Source organism: Notamacropus eugenii, chromosome 1 (genome assembly GCF_028372415.1).
Source record: "Notamacropus eugenii isolate mMacEug1 chromosome 1, mMacEug1.pri_v2, whole genome shotgun sequence".
NCBI lineage: Eukaryota > Metazoa > Chordata > Mammalia > Diprotodontia > Macropodidae > Notamacropus > Notamacropus eugenii.
In genome coordinates, this window is record NC_092872.1 from 152,938,883 (window position 1) to 152,959,982 (window position 21,100).

The window sequence follows — 21,100 nt, forward strand, 5'->3', positions numbered from 1 at the left end:
GAAATGGCTATAAGACCATGGTCTTATATATACGCCATGGCACTTGAATTGTGCTTTAAAGAAAGCTGGATGGTGTTAAGGAGGACGTGCATTCTAAACATGGGAGAAGGCCTCTTCAAAGGCAAGGAGATTGCACATAAAATGCTGAATTCGTGGGAACAATTGTCAGGCATAGGCATTCACAGAACATGGACCAGGTGTACTAGTAGGCCAGTTTGTATACCTGTACCTTAACTGTCTGCCTGTACATAGTTTTGTCTTTATAAATCCTTACACCTTGAATTACAACATAAGTTTCTTAAGAATAGTGGTAGTTTGGTTCAACCTATTTGTATGCCTAGTTCTTGTTAATTAAATGGGGTAACTGACCTGTGGGTGTTGCTGTCAAAGGCTTGCTACAAAGAGGTGTCCAAAAGGAGAGGATGAAGGACCAAGTTCTTGAGTTGTGGGAGCCTGAGACATCATCATATCCTAACATCAGCACCATTTTATGAGAGAATAACAGAATGTTCTGGACTTAATGATTATCTGGGATCACTCATCAGTGATAATAGAGGCGCCCAGCTTCTCATATTAATTTTTCTAAGCCAAAAGTGAATTGAAGTCAGCATACCTTAATAAGCATCTAACTTGCAACCAAGGAGTAACTTTTATACTAGGGAGGGGGAGGTTTTCTGTGGTCATTATTACAAATGAAATATTAGGTAACCTGGTCTTTTCGTTTGTATTCCCTAGGAGATTACCATGGTTATTTCCAGCTACAGGATGTAAATGCATAGTGTAACTAGCATGATATAATGGTGGGAATGTCTCTGTACTACCAAAAATATTAATCATGGGGAACTTATAGACATTTAATGGTATGTGCGATTGTGTTTTTAAAATATGATGTATAAAACTGACTTGAAATGAAATGTTGTCTTAGTGTGTAGTTATTTTCTGACAAGTAAAAGTTATTGCATTCTAGGAGATGGGTGTGTATATGCATATATCTATCAATATCTATCATCTATCTATCTATCTTTAGTAAATGATGAACCTGCAAAGTATCATCAGGGAACAGGATGAACAGTGTCTGAATTTATAGGCTGACTTGCCATAGAAATATTTGATAGTTCATTTAAGTTCCCTGGTAGTTTACACTTGGGATTTTTATTTAGTGTTCACTCTGGAGTTTGGATTGCTCTTTGGATTGTATTTTACTTTGTAGACATTATATTTTACTTTGAAAAGAAAAATATGTTATTGTTATTGATCAATGGTTAATAAGCTCATGTGAGCTTTGCTGTAGTGAGTATTGTAGTACTGTCCTCTTTTAAGTTATTCCAATCCTTTTTTTTAAGGAAGCATTTTGTCCTAGTATTTTAACATGTTTTTGTTACAAAAATTGTCATCTTTTGTTTTTGTTTTGAAGTCTGATCTGTGATTTCACTGGGGTAGGGAGGTCTCAGTAAGGAACTTCCTTTATCAATGCAAGTCAGCACTTGTTCTTCCATTTTTAGCCTTGGAGTTGCCTGGGGTCATTAAGAGATTAAATGACTTGACTGGGATGACAGTCAGTTTGTGTCTGAGGTGAAACTTAGGAAGGTCTTTCTGTATAAACCACTCTGAGGGGACTGATTCTATCCTTTTTTTCCCCAGTGGTGATCCATGCGAGGATGAGCTAGAAGAGTCCTACCCTTTTAATCATGGGACCATCTAAGTGGGACTCTAGCTTTGCAGAGGAAATTGTCCAGTAGATTCAAGACAGATGGCCAAAGGCAAAAGCCAGTCTAGGTTTCTGCTAGAACCAGTGAATTCCTTTTTCTTGCAAAAAATTTCCCATGATAAAAAGATTATTATTTCTTATTTACATTCTTCCTTTCTTATCATTACATTACCTTGAACCTCTTAAGATTGAAAGTGACCAGGCATCCCAATTTTGAACTTCTTTCAGGAGAATGTCCCGAAAAATCTTGCTAGTTCACCATTTTTCCACTTCACAAATTTAATCACTGGTTCAGATTTCTTCACTATTTTGAAGATGCTTGACTTTGTAGATATGAGTATCTTTTTGTCATAGATCATAGTCCCATCCTTCGCAGTTTGCTCTTGGTGAAAAATGCATCCTTTTGCAACCAACTTTCTGGTCTATGACTCTGAAGTGAGCTTGGGTAGTTCTTAGTCAGTAGACACTTTACATTGGTCAGCTCCATCCTATACTCCAAGCCTTGGTAGAATCTTCTAGTGCTTATACCCTACTGGTCTAGAGGACCAGTAGTCATCTCTATGCCACAAAGAGACATCCGCAGAAAACTTTAGTAGATTGACGAAATTAACAAAGTAAGTTAAAATAGGTATCATCCTCTCTCACAGAATTTAGAATCTGAAACTTTATGGTGGCATGGTGATATATGAAGATATACAAAATGAGATAATCTATAAAGGGCTTAGCACAGTATCTATGTACATGTTAGCTATGAGAATCATGATGATAATGAAAATGGAAATCTACATTGCATGTGATGCAGCAGAAAGTAGGAAGTAATAGTATAAATAAATATGAATTTTTCTTACATGGTAGGTGAAGTGGCTACAGCAACAAGAAGTTAAACGGAGAGTGAAGAGGCATGCTCGAAGTGATGCACATTCCATTTATTTCAATGACCCAATATGGTCCAACATGTGGTACATGGTAAGAGGAAGTGCCTTCCTTTCGCAAGTATTTTAGGTCTTAGTCAATTTTATACATATTCTTGTGACTAAATGATCTGGTCCCCCAAAAGAATACTTGAATAGGGAAAAATCCACCAAAAGAGGGATGATGGGTGTCTACAGGAATGATGGAGAAAGCTTAGATCAGAACAACCAGATGCAATATTTCATCTTTACTCCTGGGGAAATTAATTAGTTGTTTGAAATAAGGCCTGTTACTTAAAGCATGCGTTGTTTTTTATTATTTGTTCATTTGCATACATGAATATAGTCATGCCTGAGCTCTTAAATTACTAACAGTTGGATAGATGGAATATATTATGATTCAGCTTCTGTGTTTTGGGGATTCATTTGTTTGCTTAGCACTGCGGGGATAAGCACAGTCGTTGCCGATCAGAAATGAATGTCCCTGCAGCATGGAAGAGAGGCTACACGGGAAAAAATGTTGTGGTGACCATTCTGGATGATGGAATAGAGAGGAATCACCCAGACCTAGCAGCTAATTATGTAAGTTGAACTTTATTTAATTTACACTTCCCTTGGTATAGATGCAATAACATATAGCCTCATGGGATTATTTTATATTGTCTTTATTTTTCTCCAAAGAGAAATAGCCTTTAAAAAGCTCTGCCTGGATTTTCTGGAAAATTACATCCTTCTGTAAAAATTCAAGTCTCTTCCATAGCAGCCTCCAGTTTGACTTTGCTTAAACTATTTTGAGTCTTCAAAACCAAGGATTTGAGTTCAGATTTCACAAGCAAATGCTTTTGTTGTGTTTTGTTTTTTTTAACGTTGAAAAACCACATTTTGCCAGCTTGCTGTCTGTCTTCCTCCCATCCTGTCTCTTACCCATGTCCAAAACCAGATTGCATACTACAGGCAAAGAACATGAATGTAGCCGGCTGCAACATGATAGCACCTATTTGATAGGTAGGTAAGTAGGTAGGTGGGAGGGAGGGAAGAAAGGAAGGGCAGTCACCGACCTCAAGAAACTTCTATTCACCTGATGGAATGAAACATGCCATATAACGTCAGAAAAAAGAATAGTATCACTAGAAAACAATGAGATTAATTCTATTAATTTCTATTAATACCAGCTGAGAATGATAAAATATTATAAATTATAAATATTATAAAAAATTATAAATTATAAATGGATGGTAGGTGGAAATATAGCCTGTTTCTTGTACATGTGCTATGATGTTGCATCTGGCTACATTGTCCCTGGCATGAAGTTCTGTTTGGAACATGGGCAATGGTGAAACAGAGATGAATCCAGAAATCCAGCTGATAAAAGCTGATTTTTCAATATTAAATATATACAGATATAATATACATAAATATTGTATATGTACACACGCATATTTTTTCTAACCACTACCACAGGCAAACAGTATGGCTATTATGATGTCTTCAGAGAATCACTTGACCAGAGTAAGGAGGTCCTCCCATTCTGAAGGTCAAGAACAAGTGTTGTGTTTGAGCACTGGCCTTTGAAAACATTCTGGAGATGGCGATGATTATTTTTATTAAGATAACTGCTTTTGGAAACTGAATGAAAGAATTAAAATATAAGTATATTCTCTGTAGGCTCACTGACAGCATCCTCGATACAACTCTAGTAGCAGATAGGACAATGGGAATGATGTTATTATTATATGCAGGGTATTCAGAAAGTCTTAGCGCGGCTTTAAGCTATTAAAGCTTAAAACTGAACTAAGACTTTTGGGACAACCCTATATTTTCTGTTACATTCTTCTGTCCTTGGGGAAAAGCAAGTGCCTGGAAGTTCTTTCTGGGCCTTCACTCATTCCGGTCCTTGGGCTGCTGAGGAATGCTTGGCACATAGTAGGCACTTAATAATTATTGATTCAACTAGACATTATTATATAATAATGTGTAAATACCATATGGTATTACTCTATCTTATTATAAGACAGGAACTGGACCACTGACTCCTTTAGCATAAGCAACTCCCACCCGAAGAAATTCCGTCTACCAAAACGGGTCTTAGAGAATTGCCATACGGCACTAAAAATTTAAGTGACTTGCCCAGGGTCACATAGTCACTGTGTGCCAGAGGTGAGACCTGAATCCAGATTCTCCTGGTTCTGAAGCCAGCTCTCTATCCACTATCCCATTCTGTCCATATTTTATTATGTGATATGCTATATAAAAAAGCAGTAGATTGTGGGATTTTATTATAATAAGATCCTTGTTGTTCTTTCTGCCCCCACAGTGTAACCAAAGGATATTTTAGTGAGCCTCCAAAGACTGTACAAAGCAACTGCCTGAGCAGTCATCAATTGAATATTAATTATGAAGGACTAACAGCAGGATAGGAACTTGTCTCAGCTGTTTCTATCTGAATCCTATCGTAAAAGATGAGAACAAGATGATCCCAAATAAAACCATGCAGGAGCAGGACAAGCTCAGTCCATTCCTGTTGTCCTCTCTGGTGCTGGAACTATCCCAGGGATGCTCTCAGAGAATCTCTGTAGACTCTTGTATAGACTCTTGTAGACTCTTATTCATTTGTGCAAAAATCTCAAAACATTATATATAAAAGAATCTTTAAGGAATGCAACTTGTCTTTGAACTATTTCTTTCTGAGCTTCATTAAAAATATTAAAAAAATGAGGTAAAAATAATTTAGATGATAATAACTGGAGACTATAAAATAAACACTATTGCAAAGCGCTTCATCTGCAGGGCTGTTACAATTGAGAATTTTGGCCAATTAAAGTCATGTAGATAGTGCTTGGACCATAAATTCAAGTCTAGATTTTAATCTCTACCTAAATTAATCTGTACCTAAAATTTAATCTGTCCCTAAATTATCTGATTGAAGTGGAGAAATTATATGATACGATTGTTTGTACCCTCTGGATCAGGCACTTTCGGTAGAGATGTTTTCTGCAACCATTGTGCATTTATTTCTATTTGAGAAAAAGACATTAAAAAACAACCATGCTTGCAAATGTCGATAGGGCTTCTGTGTGTCGTGTAATTTGTGTTCCTTCACTTACTGAGACACGTTAATTTTAGGACGCCTATGCAAGTTATGACGTCAATGGAAATGACTACGATCCTTCTCCACGCTATGATGCCAGCAATGAAAATAAGTATGTCTTTTCTCCTCTTTCTCAGACTCCTAAAAGTAATATTATACACAGAGAAATCTAATAATAGAATGAAGGAAATTCAAATGCTTACCTACTTTTGGATGTGGTTTTAGGTTCCTTTGGAAACCTTTATATCCATAACTTGATAAGAGGCAAAGTAGCATAGTAGAAAGAATACTTCGCTTGAAGTCAGGATCATAGGTTTCAAACTGGAAGATACCTTAGAGCTCATCTAGTCCATTTTCATTTTCCAAATGAGGAAACTTCATTTTATAGATGAGGAAATTAAATTTAAGTGATTGCCTAAGGTCATACAAATAGAAAGTGACCAAGGTAGGATTCAAACCCAGGTCCTCTTACTCAAATCTAGTGTTCATTCCATGATCCCACACTGCCTCTCTTGTATTGGTTTGAGTCTTGCCTTAAATATTTACCCATGTGCCACTGGGTGCATCCCTTACCCTTTCTCAGCCTCAGCTTCCTTGTATATAAAATGTATTAATAACAGCACTGATTTCATAGGGCTGTTGTGAAACTCAAATGAGATAGAGAAATGAATATAAAGTTTATTATATATTATATATATTATAAAATTTATAAATCATAAAATGCCTTGTAATTATCAGTTATTATATTCTGTTTTATTACTATATAAAGGGTATCATATAGGAATACATATAAACATGCAGATATGTTGAAAACTTTTACTGATAAAACACTTCAAGGTGTGCAAAAATACGTTATTTTACTTGGCTTTCTCAACAATCCTGTGAGGCAAGTACAGTGGGTATGATTAGTCCCATTTTACAGACAAGGAACTGAGGCTGAATGACTTGCTCAAGCTCACATGGGAAATATCTAAGGCAGCACTGGAATCTAGGTCTTCTTGAATTCAAATCCAGTGTTCTAGACATTCTACTATATTACTGACTTGGAACTGGTCTTTTCCAGGCAATAATGGACATTAGTCATTGCTACTGGACACTAATAGCTAGAAAAATCCTCCTCTTTTTCTTCATGTATTCTAATGTATTCTTAAATTTTTATCCACTGTTCCATTAAAAATGGTTCTAAATATTTTGATATTATTCCTAAATCTAGCTTTTCCCTGACTGCTAGACTTTGAAGTAGTTGGTAATTATGTTCTGAGCTGAAAAGGACTCTCAGCTGCCCATGGAAAGAAATTATCCTTGGATTAATGGAGAACATCAGGGCTTTTTCCCCCGATGCTGGTAACTGGTGGACTAGGCAATACTAGTAGTTGACTCCTGGGTATTTGTGACAAGAATATGTTGAAAGTGAAATACACGGTTTCTGGAGAGGAGAATATTGTTGGAGTGTTATTGTTAGACTTGGAATGATTCATGGCATAAGAGAGAGAGAGTGGTTAACTAGTTAACACCAGAGTGAGAGAGCTGAGGGTGTGTGAGTCAGTGCATGTGTTTGTGGAGGTTGTTAAGGTGTGGATCTCTGAGCAATTTGAGGGTGTGTTTCAGACCTTTCAATGCAGATCCTTGGAAGGTTAGGGAACAAAGAGAATGAAGGTCCTGAAACTAGGTGGAGGCTGATATGCTCCCCTTGTGACTTGAGCCTTGAAAACAAGTGTGCCCTAGGTCTAAGCCTGATTCCTATAGAATGGTTCTAATAATTGGTAACAGTGATTACAAAGCTCTAGAAGATCTGATGAGCATAGTCCTGAGCCCCCAGTAGTCTCCATACCTGAAAAGAGAGCTTGGGGTGGGAAGGCGGGGGTGGAGGAAGAAACGTAGAATACAGACATATCCAGAATCTGAGTGAGTATAATAAATGACAAGCGGCACCTCGGAGGGAATAGTAATCATAGTAAATGGAGAGCTGGCCTCAGAATCAGGAAAATGGGTTCAAGTCCTGCATCTGACATAAACAGACTATGTAACCTGAGGTATCCCCTTAGAGCTATGTACCAAAATGTTGGACCCTGATAATTTGATAAATGAAACAAAATTCGCTAAGGTCGCTCTATCAACCAGTCCTAAAACCCTGCTTCCAAAGTTCTGTTCATACCATACATCTTAAGTTGTTCAAAATAAAGGACTCTCCTTTCCTCACAAAATGTAGAAGAATCCTATTATGGAAACTTTGACTCCTGAAGAGCAGGCCTTAATCTTACTACTGAGAGAGTGGACTAGGGGAAATCTATTAACAGCCGTAGATTGAATGAGTCAGTCTCTTTGAAAGGGCCGAGTCGTAACTATTTTTAAGGGAGGCCTTTAATTTGGCTAATGATACAAATTCTCTGTGGACTTTCCTCGTGGTTTTCATTTTTAAAGCTCTCCATATTTTTGTTTTCCACTAGAGGGACTGACAGCGAGCAGCACATTTTAAAATGGGGTCATTCCTGTGAAAGGCAATTCATTTTGCCAGTAATTTCTTTGTAGTCCCCCGGCTGCTGTTGAGTGTTAAATCAAGAGCACTCTTTCTCAGCTTCTGTTTAAATGGTCATAGAAATGAGCACCACAGCACCACACCACAACATCACTTGGGAAGGGAAGCCAGTCCGATTGGGGATAGATATTGGGGCACGTAGTGGGATAATAACTACACGAGACTATTAGCAAAGTGCTGGTGGCAAAGAGGATGAAGAATGCCAATCATAAATAATAGTTCCATGCTTACAAATATGTGTCTTGCTGCTCTTAATTTGGGGTAATGTGAAATCCTTGAAACTTTCTGCACAGTTCTCCTGATTTCTTTTTTTCCTCTCTTCCCCACATCTGCTGTAGGCATGGGACTCGCTGTGCTGGTGAAGTTGCTGCCTCAGCAAACAATTCCTATTGTATAGTGGGTATTGCATACAACGCAAAGATAGGAGGTAAGTGGAGGCTTGGGTGCCTTCTCTTTCACGGGGCTCACTTGACAATTTAATCCATTACATTTCCTCAGCTATCCCAGGCCATTTATCTTAGTCTTTATTAGAGTCACGTACGTGTGAATTGAGAGTATCCTCTAGGAGGTTTTTAGTAAGTAATCATCCTTATCATTTCACAGGTAATTCCCTACACATAGTAGGTGCTTAATAAATGCTTGTTGACTGACTGAAATATGTAGAAACTCTAAGATCTCCTCATATTTATTGTTAGTTGATTTTTTTAAAAAAGGCATGTAATTTGGTGCAACAAAAGACAACCTTACAGACTTTTTTACAAGTTGTCTCCTGGGTCATATATCAGAATCATTCAATATATCTTAGAAGACATGACAATAGAAATAGTCCTATTCAATACCACCCCCACCTCATATTAAACATCAGACAAGGCATAAAATATAGTAGAATTTTGCTTCATAAAGGAAGAGATTCTGTCTAGAGTTCAGGTTGAAAAGATTGTCCTTACAAATGGTTAGATCCTTCGATGTTCCTGTTTATAGATGACATTATGCTTATTGCACTGAGCCCCAGAACATTCCAGCATCTTAGAGAGAGATCTGTAAGCACTCAAAGGAGTTCAGTTCATTTCTTTTGCCCAGATTTCAATGTGCATTTGTGGTGTTGTCCTTTGGAGTTTGTCCATCATTGTGTATGTCTAGTACAATCAATAAAAATGGGCTATATGTTGGGTGCAGAGGTGCATATGAGGATAAGAACAGGTTGGATAGTCTTTGGGAAATTGCAAAGTTCCTTTACTGATCCCAAGCTTCCCATAAAAGCCAGGGCCCATCTTTTTAATGCTCACAGGCTACTAGGGAAAATGGGGAGAAGGAGAGGGAAGAGGGGGGTGAGAGAGAGAGAGAGAGAGAGAGAGAGAGAGAGAGAGAGAGACTGAAACATCTTTTTATTTTTTTTATTTAATTTAATTTTTCAAATTTATTTATTTGTTTTCAATTTTCAACAATCACTTACATAACTTCAAGTTTCTCCCCCTCCCTATTCCCCTCCCTCCCCAAGACAGCATGAAATTTTATATGGGCTCTACACATACATTCTTATTAAACACATTTTCACATTAGTCATGTTGCGTAGAAGAATTAAAACAAATGGGAGAAAATATGAATAAAACTAAGCCAAACCAAACATAAGAAAAGTGAAGATAGTCTGTGAAGCATCTTTTTAAAAATTACACAGAAGATAGTGAAAGAGGCAGAAAGAATCACAGACAAGCAGACAGCTTTGACATTTATATGTTGAATTTATCATATATTTTAAAAGATACATACAATATGCTAAGCCATACATAAAGCAGATTCACAGTTTCATGATCAATCCTTTCTTTTGTTCAACTACATGGAAAAAAATCCCCCAAAATGATATTCTACTAGTTTTGCTATATGGTAGGAAGACATAAAATACGGTGACCTCAGAATAAGCAGTAGTAGGTATCAGACAAAAGGCAACAGAGAGGCACATGATGGATATGAACAGGCTGCAACATAGAACCAGTGAAGAACTCTAAAGAGAAGAGACGTTATCAAGGAAATCTATAACAAGAAGAGAAAATGGACTGGTCATGTGGCAAAAATGATGGATGACACGTAGACAACCCGAGTGCTCTTCTGATGCCCTCGATTGTCAGAAGAAATGGGAGGACTGCCTTTATCACTTTGCGTAGATTCCTTGTGGTGAAATTCCAGGATGAGCAGGCGTCAATGGGTTGTTGGTGATCTTCATTACTGGAGGGAACTCCTGAATCTATGAAATAACAGCCTTTTTGTCATAAAAGATGGAATTAGGGTTCCTGACTTGGAGTCAGGAAGACCTGAGTTTAAATACTGCCTCAGATGTTTACTGTCTGTGTAACCCTGGACAAGTCACTTAACCTCTGACTGTATTAGTTTCCTATGCGTAAAATAAGGATGATTTGCATATACCTTATAGGATAGATGCCATGAAGATAACATCAGATTTCATACCACACACTCAGAAAGAAACAGAGGAGACAGTGTATTTTGAAAACCTCAGGTACTTGTTAGCTGGTATTTCCTTACATGCCACTGCCAGACTGATCTTGCTAAAAATACCTCTTTGCCCAATACCTGCCACTCCCTACTCAACCCCCATCCCCACCCCGTGATCCACATCATCTCTAGGAGAAAGTGCCAATTCCTTAGCCTAGCAAGGAAAGTCCACCATTATCTAGCTCCAACCTAGCAATCTAGCTTTATCTATTATGCTCCATGCAAGAACCCTCTGATTTAACTAGCCTGGGCTATTCATTATCCTCTGAGCATTTCTTTCCTTATTTCTGCTCTCTTTCCTTATCTTCTACCTTTCCCCGCCCCATTTTCTCATGCTAATTCTACTAGCATTCAAAGACCAGCTCAAGTTCCATGTCCTCCATAAAGTCTACCCTGACCATGGTGGTACACTCATACTACCCTCTTGTTGAGAGTTAGGAGAAGGAAAATATCCTTTCTTTGTCTGTACCTCTCATTTGGGATGGCTGATTATATACTGCCTTTCATGTCACCTATTCTTTATTTTTTCATATATGCATGTCTTACCTCTCCATGTTTTTAAAGGGCAGGAAATACTAAGTGAAGTTTCTTCCTATCTTTTATGGTGCCTATCATTTTGTACTTCATTTATTTGTCACATTTATAGAGCACCTACTACATGCATCTCACTCTGCTAGCAGATGAAAGAATGCAAAAAATGTTTTATGTAGGTAGTTGGCACTCAATAAATATTTATTGAATGAATTTATAGCGAAAGTCAGTAAGTATTAGGTAACCAACCTCCTATTAAGCCATTCCAATCATTCTCATTTGGATATGTATTTATTTTTCCTTTTACAGATGAGCTTCAGAAAACAAATAGCGAGGAAGGTGGTACTTCTGCCTTTCCATCTCTTTCCTTTTTACCTCTCCTCTGCCTTTTTAATTTCATTGAATGTAAGGCAGCCTTCTCAGAGCAGCTCACATGTAAATAAAAGAGGAGGGAAAATAGATTCTCTGGAATTATCTTGCTGTAGTGAAGTTTTTCTGCTTTAAAAGCAGGAACTTGACTCCTTTACTGAGCTAATCTTTGGCATCTACAGGCTAGTTTTTTTGTCCCTGGTGTTATTTAGTGGAAAGTGTGATTTTAGGAAGAAAATACAGATGACAGAATAATCTATAAGTGACAATTATTATAGGATGAATCGGGAGAGTGTATAACCTCTATCTTGTATTCTCTATTTTAAAACCTCTATATTTTATTTTATGAGTAATTTTTAAAAATCCATATGGGAGAAAAAAGAATTTCTCCCTCAACAAGTATTTAGGTGTCTATTAGATCCTAGGCTGTAAGTCAACTAGGTAGCGCAATGGATAGAGTGTCAGCCCTGGAGTCAGGAGGACCTGAGTTCAAATCTAGCCTTAGACACTTACTAGTTGTGTGACCCTGGGTGAGTCACTTAACTCTGTTTGCCTCCGTTTCCTCATCTATAGAATGAGCTGGAGAAAGAAACATCAAACCACTTCCGTTTCTTTACCAAGAAAACCCCAAATGTATGCACAAAGAGTCAGACACAATTAATCAAACAACATAAAGGTGGTGGCCACTGGGATACAAAGAAACAAAAATAGCCTAAGCTTTTAATGAACTTCTAGTCTATTGTGGGAGACAATGTATACATATATAGGTATATATATATATGTATCTATACAAAATCCATACAATAAATGCACAATGATTTTGGGTGGAGGACACAGCTGAGGAGAATTGAGAAAAGCCGCACGCAGAAAGCAGGATATTAACTGAGCCTTGAAGGAAACTATGGATCAGATGAGCTAAGACATCTGATGTATTACATTTGGAAGATGCTAACATAGTGTCTTTGCTAACATTCATTTCCCTGGTGTTAGGCTGAGAATGTGGAAGACCTTGGTGTCTTCGGTGGATGACCAAGCTCTAAGCATTCCACAGCTTCTGCTTCAGCCACCTTCATGGCCATTGGAACAAATTGTTCTCATCTACCCATTCTGCCAGGGCAGGTTTTCATACCTCACTCATGGATTTGGAGGCCTGTGGGTTACCATCAACCATCTACCAAGGAAATTTACCAGGGTGTGGTCACTGCACATGCCACATCTTGGTAAACCATTTCTGCAGACAGGCTAATCCCAGAGAGCAGTGAACAGTGTCAGATACAACAGAGGCCAAGCCCATACCTGATGGACTGAAAAAAGGCCATTGAGTAGTTAAGAAGTGATTGAAAAGAAAATAAGGATAGAGACCTATGTAAAATTTGAGTGTTAATTATAAACGCATTCTACCATGGGTAGAGACTGTCTGTGAAAGTCCCAGAAATAAAAATTGGCTTCCTTGAATCAAAAGACATATAAAAATAACTTACCCAGTAAATATTTTAATGCCACAAATTTAATTCCTTTTTAATGTACACCTGTATATATTTCTTTTCAGTGGGTTCTTTTCTAGGGATATGACTTAAATTTGAGGGTGGTCTGCATTTAAACAAATGTGTGTGATGTATTTCTATACAGTGAGCCACTTCTCAGTTCTTCAGCTAAAAAAAGGGGTAATATTGCTACATCTTTGAACTCAGTGATCTCCAAGGTCCCTTCCACCTCTAAAAATAGATGCCTCTCGATTTCTAACCATAACTCCACAGGATTCATGATGAAATATGCTACCCACCTCCTGACAGAGAGATGAAAGACTCAAAGTGATGACTGAGACATTTATATTTTTTGGATGTAGTTAATGTAGGAATTTCTTTTGCTTAACTCTACATTTGTCACAAGGGCTTTGTTTTTCTTTTTTTTTTTAATTGTGGGTGGGAGCAATGAGGGTGGGAAAAATGGGGGGGAGAAAATGTGGCTTTTGGTTAGTTGAAAAAATAAAATTCAATTAGAATAAAATCTGAGTTTAATGTATGTGGATATTTATGTGAATATATTCAAATATGTTTATACACGTATCTAAATATATGTATACATGTATATATATAGATACATATGTATATATATTATATATACATGGGTATATGTAAATATGATAACTAACATTTATATAGTGCTTACTGTGTGGCAGGCACTAAGTGTTTTACAGTTATTGTCACATTTGAGTCTCACTACAACCCTGGGAGGCAGGTGCTATTATTATCCCCATTTTATAGATGAGCAAACAGAGGCAAACCAGAGGTTAAGTGACTTGCCCATGGCCACACAGTTGCTAGGTGTGTGAGGCCAAGTCTTCCTGACTCCAAGCCCAGTTCTCAATCTACTGAACCGTCTTGCCACTATACTAGCTATAGTTTTGTGTATCTACCAAGATACATTTCTATTAGCTTAACCAATCTGACCTGAGCTTTCAAAAGAACAAAGCAAGCCTTTCCCATAACGTTGCTCATACTCAAATGTTTCCTTTCTCATTGAAATTGAGCCAAATGAATGGTCTGAATCCTTCTCACTTTAGTTGGCCTTGCATCATCCCATGCTCCTGGCTGTCCTCCATCTTTCTTCATCCTGAGATATAAAATCTAAATCATTTCACAAAATAAACCTAGGAAGAAACATGCTCTACGTAGGCTTTTAAAAAGCATTGTTCTTCAGATTATTCAGAGGAATAGAACTAGATTAAGTTTTCTGAAACATAGGCTGTATCTGTGTGCAAGAGGCTGATGCCATATAACACGAGAGCCATGACTCTCCTCATGATTGATGCAGATAATTGAATGGCCAATTTTATTATACATAGTATACATAGTATATTATACATAGTAGTACTGATCATGGAGAGGGCTCAGATGAAAAAGGATCTGTGTCTGGTCTTCTACTCTTGCTGTTTGCCTAAATGTGACTTTGAGGAACTCAGCGTTAGAAGAGCCATACATAGTCATATATTTACGTACAAGTATTTCTTCATAGAATTGATGGGTTTCTGAAGAGGTAGCTGCAAAACATGTTTCTGTAAATTGAATCGTATTTTCTACCTGGCATTCATTTTAAAATTGAGATATATCCTCTAGAAAAATATAACATCTAAATATAAAAATTGTAGGAAGTGTCAACTATATTTTCATAGGTGTAAAGTTAAAGCAATAGAAAATTACCATTGTTCCAGGAAGGGCGTGTCAATGGATTGCCCTATTGTTCTACCCATCTATCATCTCTGTGTCTTCCCGGACCCAAAGTTTCAAAGCTGGCCACCATCCCTCCATAAGTGCTGTTTCCCCCATTAGAATATAAATTCCTCGAGAGCAGAGACTGTTTTGCTTTTGTATTCTGTCTCTAGGGCTTGGCAAATAGTACACTCTGAATAAATGTGTTTTCATTCACTCACTTCTACAGCAAAATCGTTCTAGTACATATTTTTTACTGAAACTGAAAAGTGTGATTTTATTCTGGAAACCTTATTCCCATGAGGCCAGATCCATTTGACCTTGTATTTTGTCTAGCCCTCTAAACTTAGTCTGTGTGTCTCCCAAATTAAAAAGCCCTCAAGCTCATGTGCTTTTGGTGACTTGTTATGTTGTTGGGGGAGGGATCAGTGAACTTGATGTCATCTTTAGTAGCCCTTCTAAGTCTTTCAGTGTAACAAACAATGAACATCTACTGCCTCCAAGACATTGTGTTAGGCACTGGGCATACAAGGCAAGAATTAGTCCAGACTGCCCTTGAGGAATCTACAAGTTTATGGGTAGTAGGACAAATATGATAAAGGAGAGTGAGAGAAAGTTAGAGGAGAGATCCAGTCAAAGGATATAAGAAACTTGAAGAGGGGGACAGCCCAACTTCACGTGAGAGGAAGGAAATGGATGGTGTCAGTGAGCCCTCATAGAGGAATCATCAACTGAGTTTGGACTTCAATAGACAGAGGTGGAGGATGACATTCTGAATCATGAAAAAGTCACTTCACTCCTCTCAGAATGTGTCCTCTTCTGTAAAATGGGGATAGTTTTATCAGTAGTATCTCCCATGAGGTTGTTGTGAAGACTGAGTAACACAATGTACCCAAAGTACTTTACAAATGCTATACAGGATGTCCCCAAAGGATTAATACCATTTTAAGCTATTAGAGCTCAATAGCTCTTGTGTGTGTGCGTGCATGTGTGCGCACGTGTGTGCGCCCATGCGTGTGCTTTTGAGCTCTAATAGCTTAAAACTGGACTAACTCTCTATAGCATTTGTTAATAGAAGGTGTGTGCACACACACACACACACACACACACACACATCTTTTAACAAATGCATATTGTGTCCCAAAAGAATTGGTGCAGTTTTAAGCTATTAGAGCTCAACAGCTTGTATGTGTACATACAAACACACATTTTTCTTAACAAATACCATACAGAGTGTTCCCAAAGAATTAGTGCTATTTAAGCTATTACAGCTCAAAAGTTCCTACACACACACACGCACAAACTCACACCCACACACAATTTCTATTAACAAATATTATGGTGTCCCAAAAGAATTAGTGCAGTTTTATGCTATTATAGCATAAAACTGCACTAATTCTTTTGAGACATCCAGTGTAGCATTTAATAGAAATGTGCATGTGTCTATACACACACACATATACAAATATATGTATACATGTAATAATGCAATTAAACTTTAATAGCTTAAAATTGCATTAATTCTTTTGGGACACCCTGTATAATTTAGCAATTACAGTGATTTTGGTTATTATTATAGGCTGGAGTCAGATTGTGGAGAACCTCAAATTGCAGAGTTAGGATTTTATTTGGTAGGCAATAGGCAGCCATGGACTATTTTTGAGTAAAGGAGTGACAGTCATAGTGACATCTTTCTTATAGTTTGATCCTGTGATCTCATTGGTTTAGCGAGCTACCCAATGAGGATACTCTACCAATACATACGTGTGGCTATTCAGCAGCTTATAGTCTTAGAAAGTGGTCAGGGACAATGAGAGGTTAAATGATTCCCAGGGTCAAACAGCCACTACGCTTCAGATATAGGACTTGGACCCAGACTACTCCATTACTAAGACCTGGTCTCTGTCCATTGTACCACACTTCTCTCAGGACTATTCAACAATTTCTTCTGGCTCTTTTTCTAAAGAAGGAGTGCTACATTGGAAAGATGACTTAAGTAGCCAGTCATGTGATGGATGTCTTAAAGAGAGAATAGACTGTAGGTAGGAAGAAGATTAGGGCCTGAACTGGGGTGTTTGCAGTGGGAGTGGAGGGGAAGGGCTGGATGCCAGGGATAGTTTGGAATTAGCAGCAGGATTTGGCAGATGTGTGGGTAAGGGAGAGTAAAGAATCAGAGATGACTTCAAGGATACTAGGCTGGAAATAGAAAATAGAGAACTGAAGGGGAGGTTAAGATTTAGAGGGAAAGAGAGGATTAGTTCAGTTTAAGACACATTGAGTTTAAAGGGCCAGCGGAGCATTCAGGGAGAGTCAGCCAGTAGAAAGCTAGAAATATAGGACTGGAACTCTGGTGAGAAGCTGAGGGTGGAGATACAGTCATCTGCATAGAAGTGCTAATTGAAGCCATGGGAATGGATGAGATCACTCTGAGAGAGAGTAGAGAGCAAGAGGAGGGCTGAAAATAAAACCTTGGGGAAAGAAGAGGATGAAGAGTCAGCAGAAGAAACAGAAGGAGTGGCTGGAGAGTCATGCGAGTTTCTTTTCCATGACAGCCTGCTTATCTTTCTCAATGGGATATTTGGTAGATCATTATCATCATTCATAACTTCTTTACTTTAGATTTCTTCATAGTGATTCTCCCTGTTTACCTTGTTTGTAATAAGCTGTAATTCTTAATCATTTATAATGACTGCTACCAAATACTCTTGCTGCTCAATGACTGAAACTACTTTCTAAGTCCCATCCACTTCATTAACTAATATTGGTTCTTAGTGTTCCAAAATATGAGAGAAGTGGAAGACAAAGGTCTAGGAAATTAAAACAGAATCTGACTCTGGGTTTTTGATATCTCCCAATCTCATGTTTTTTACCTGTAAGGTTGAGACTGGTCAATCTGGTCAATCTGGTTATGGAGGCCACTTAGAAAAAAATTTACTACAAAAGCATTCTATCTGAAAAGCAGCATATAAATATATACATATGTATATATACATACATACACACAAATGTATATATGTTATTACTATTGGTGATGGTGGTAATGTTAGTGATACTAGAAATTGTGTTGAAGCTGCAACATCTCTGCCTGAACTTGAAGGAGGCTTTGATGGCAACCTATCTGCACCCTTCTGTTTACAGAATTCACATTCCCTTTTTGTATCCACTGACCTTTTTTCCCCCTCTAATGTAAAAATTAAAGACTAATTTTTTCCTTCCTCAATAAAGAAAATACCACAGAGACCTAAAAAAGAGAAGGGTGCATATTATTCTGACTCTTGATTCCTCCCATTTAATTCCCTCATTTCCTTTGAATTCTTAATTGTTTTGTCCTTTCCCCCTTTTCCCTTGCTAATTTCCTTCCTTCCGTTTTTTATTTGTCTCTCCCTGGAGTCTCCCATGAAAATAATAATGACTTCCATTTCTGCAGTGCTTGAAGGATTTACTAATCCATCTCCTCCCAATACACCTCTGAAAGATGCCATTTCTCCCTCTTGCACATGACCTGTTTCTTCTTTGCATCATGGTGGGTGTGACAGTGCAGTGACATTCACAGATCCCTTTTAGATTTGGCATCTGAGCTATTGTGGGTGAAGGCTTTTCTGAGGAATAGGAATTTTCTGTCCAATCAACTCTAGGTAGGAAGGCAGTGTTTGAAAAAGAAAGGGAGGAATAGCAAATACAGGGCTGGAGGAAATCAGCCAGTTACATTTTTGGGGAAAATGTACTGTTCATTTATCCAGTTATCCCTTTCCCCTCTTTCCCTCCCCACCTAAACTTTCTAGTAGTCCAGTGCCGTTCATTGACTTGTTCTTGGCCAATGGAGTAACTACTGGTACATATTTGTTGGCATGCCACTGAGGAAAGCAGAAACACACTAGGGCTGTCCTATGGGCTGGAGCTGATGTCAGCACTGCTCCCTAATACAATGACTTCATTCCTGGTTCTAGACGAAAAGTTGCCCTGTACCAAAGGGTACAAAGTGGGGGCAGCCTGTCATATAAAGAACTTTCGAGACCGAAGAGCAAGTTGAATCTATATCTCTTGAAGAATGAAAATCAAATCAGAATCACCTCAGGGTTCTTGTTCGGGTTCTCCTAAGATTCAGCATGACTCCAAAACCAGACGAGAGTAATGAAAGGAGTCTAGTCAGTCTTTCACGTGTTACACTTGAGTCCCTTTCCTCATTCGTTATTATATATGCAATTTTTCCTTTCCTCTGATTTTGCAAGGACCCCTGTCTAACACTCATACCAGCTCCCTGGAAAGCCAAGGAGTGTCAGAGTCTTGCTGGACATTATCATGTCAGCCTCATCATTCAGCCTCCTTTTTTACCTCGTTAAGGCTCATGTGGCTGTGACAAGTAATTACTCCAGAGGAGGTTCACAGAATCCTAAATTTTGAACTAGAAAAGACCTCAGAGGCCCTCTACTCTAACTTTCCTCTCTCTCATTTTACAGATAAGGAAACTGAGACCTAGGGAGGTTAGATAACTTGCTCAAGTGCTTAATACACAAGTATTAAGCATTAGAGGTAGACTTTGAACCCAGGTCCATTCATCTCAAACCCGGGGCTCTTTTTTGCTATATCACAACTTGCCCTTAACTTTGTCACATTAGTAAGTGGTTGGTTGTTGTCCTTCATTCTCGAAGAGGACCAAAATGTCATCACTCTGATAAAGTCAAGTTCCATTGTATCCGACTGTGGTTAAGCAGACCAATATGAGCTCGGAATGCTCTACCACAGATTGGGCACAGATAGTTCATGTGAACATTTGGGGTGGATACTCTAAATTTGATTTCCCTTGAGCTGTTTCAATTCTGCTTTGCTCATAGAGTACAGCACCCTCTCTGATGTGGGCACGCCATGCTGAGCAGTCCTGTGCCAGTGTTACCTACATCACACAATCAATCCCAAAGTTCTTGAGAAAGACCTTGAGAATGTCCTTGTATCACTTCTTCTGACCACCATGTGATCACTTGTCCTGGACAAGTTCTCCATAAGTCTCTTTGGCAAGTGTACATTGGAACAATTTGGCCAGCCCATCGGAGTTGTGCTCTGCAGTAGTGGAAACAACTCTATCTGCTTTTGAATTCTCAAAATATGCTACTTGCCACTTACTACTTGGGTAACAAGTAACATAACCATTCTGGGCCTGTGTTCTCATTTATAAAAATTAGTTTCCTCATCTATAATTTGACTTCCCTTCCAACCCTAAATCCTGTGATCCTGTAACCTATCTGACCTCATCACTTAATTCTCCTCATCTATAAAATGAGAATGACAATACTTACATCAGTAACCTAGGATTGTTAAGAAATAGCACTGTAAGCCTTAAAGCTCTATAGGAATAAAAGTTGCTGTAAGCGTAACCCATTGGAAGTATTCTGATCTTCTGGTCAGTTTCCCAATATGCAAAGTCAAAGGGGTCTTCTTAGACTTTTGATAAAAAGCTGTTCGAGGGGAAAGAGAATAAGTTGCTATCTTTAATGTGCATGACAACATAGCAGAGTTCAAGGTAGGACAGAGATGCTGGTATTTTTTATTGAACTGAAATTTTGAAGCCAAATGGTCTGTCGCATGTGTATACCACACCTGTATTTGTCTCTTTGATTGGGAGACTCATCTGGAGGATAAAATAGGAACTATTTCCAGAATCTCCTCTCCCCTACACAACATTTCCATTAAGAACATACATTTTTCCTGTTTATGTATACTATTTTTCTTGGAAGGAAAAGTAAACACCAAGCACCACTTTCCAGTAAATGTTTTAGCTCAATATTTTGTGTGGGAAGCTTAATCATTCCCCCTCCCCCCCTTTTCATAAACATGAAAATGTTAAGTACATAATAGCCAAATTAATCTATGGTGGTAAATTGGCTAATTATGCTAATTTTGAATTTACAAATTCAGTCTCATTAGTATTTTCATTAACCAGTTCAGACTTTTTGAGTATTTTAAGGGAAGATTTTAAGCTACAGATTAATCTCCACAGCTACCAAGTGCATTTTCAGCAGTAATGGGGATTAAAATATGTTGAAAGGTTTCTGAGATTAAGCAAATTTATTTATGATGCCAATTTAGAAGCTAGTGCTAACAAGTGAAAGGTTTGCTTGCTGTCTTCTTTTCATTACTCATTCTGGATTCTGAGTTAGCCTACATAGATAGGAGCCTCGTGAGAGCCCAAGATACTTCCAGCTTGATTTTCATTTGTCTAGAGTGACTTCTTTTTATGTTCTTTTACTT

The 21,100-nt window shown here is 38.1% G+C and overlaps 1 protein-coding gene across 4 annotated transcripts in view; it reads left to right on the top strand.

Moving 5' to 3' along the window:
• Positions 1 to 21,100, top strand: part of PCSK6 (proprotein convertase subtilisin/kexin type 6) — a 249,589-nt gene that overhangs the window by 70,806 nt on the left and 157,683 nt on the right. For all 4 annotated transcript variants that reach the window (XR_011968543.1, XM_072616874.1, XM_072616871.1 and 1 more), the window contains exons 3-6: positions 2,564 to 2,674; positions 3,058 to 3,201; positions 5,743 to 5,819; positions 8,582 to 8,670. Coding sequence is in view for 3 of the 4 variants with exons in the window: in XM_072616874.1 (XP_072472975.1) it covers positions 2,564 to 2,674; positions 3,058 to 3,201; positions 5,743 to 5,819; positions 8,582 to 8,670 (421 nt within the window). In the remaining variant the exon portion in view is untranslated. The remainder of the gene's footprint in view (positions 1 to 2,563; positions 2,675 to 3,057; positions 3,202 to 5,742; positions 5,820 to 8,581; positions 8,671 to 21,100) is intronic.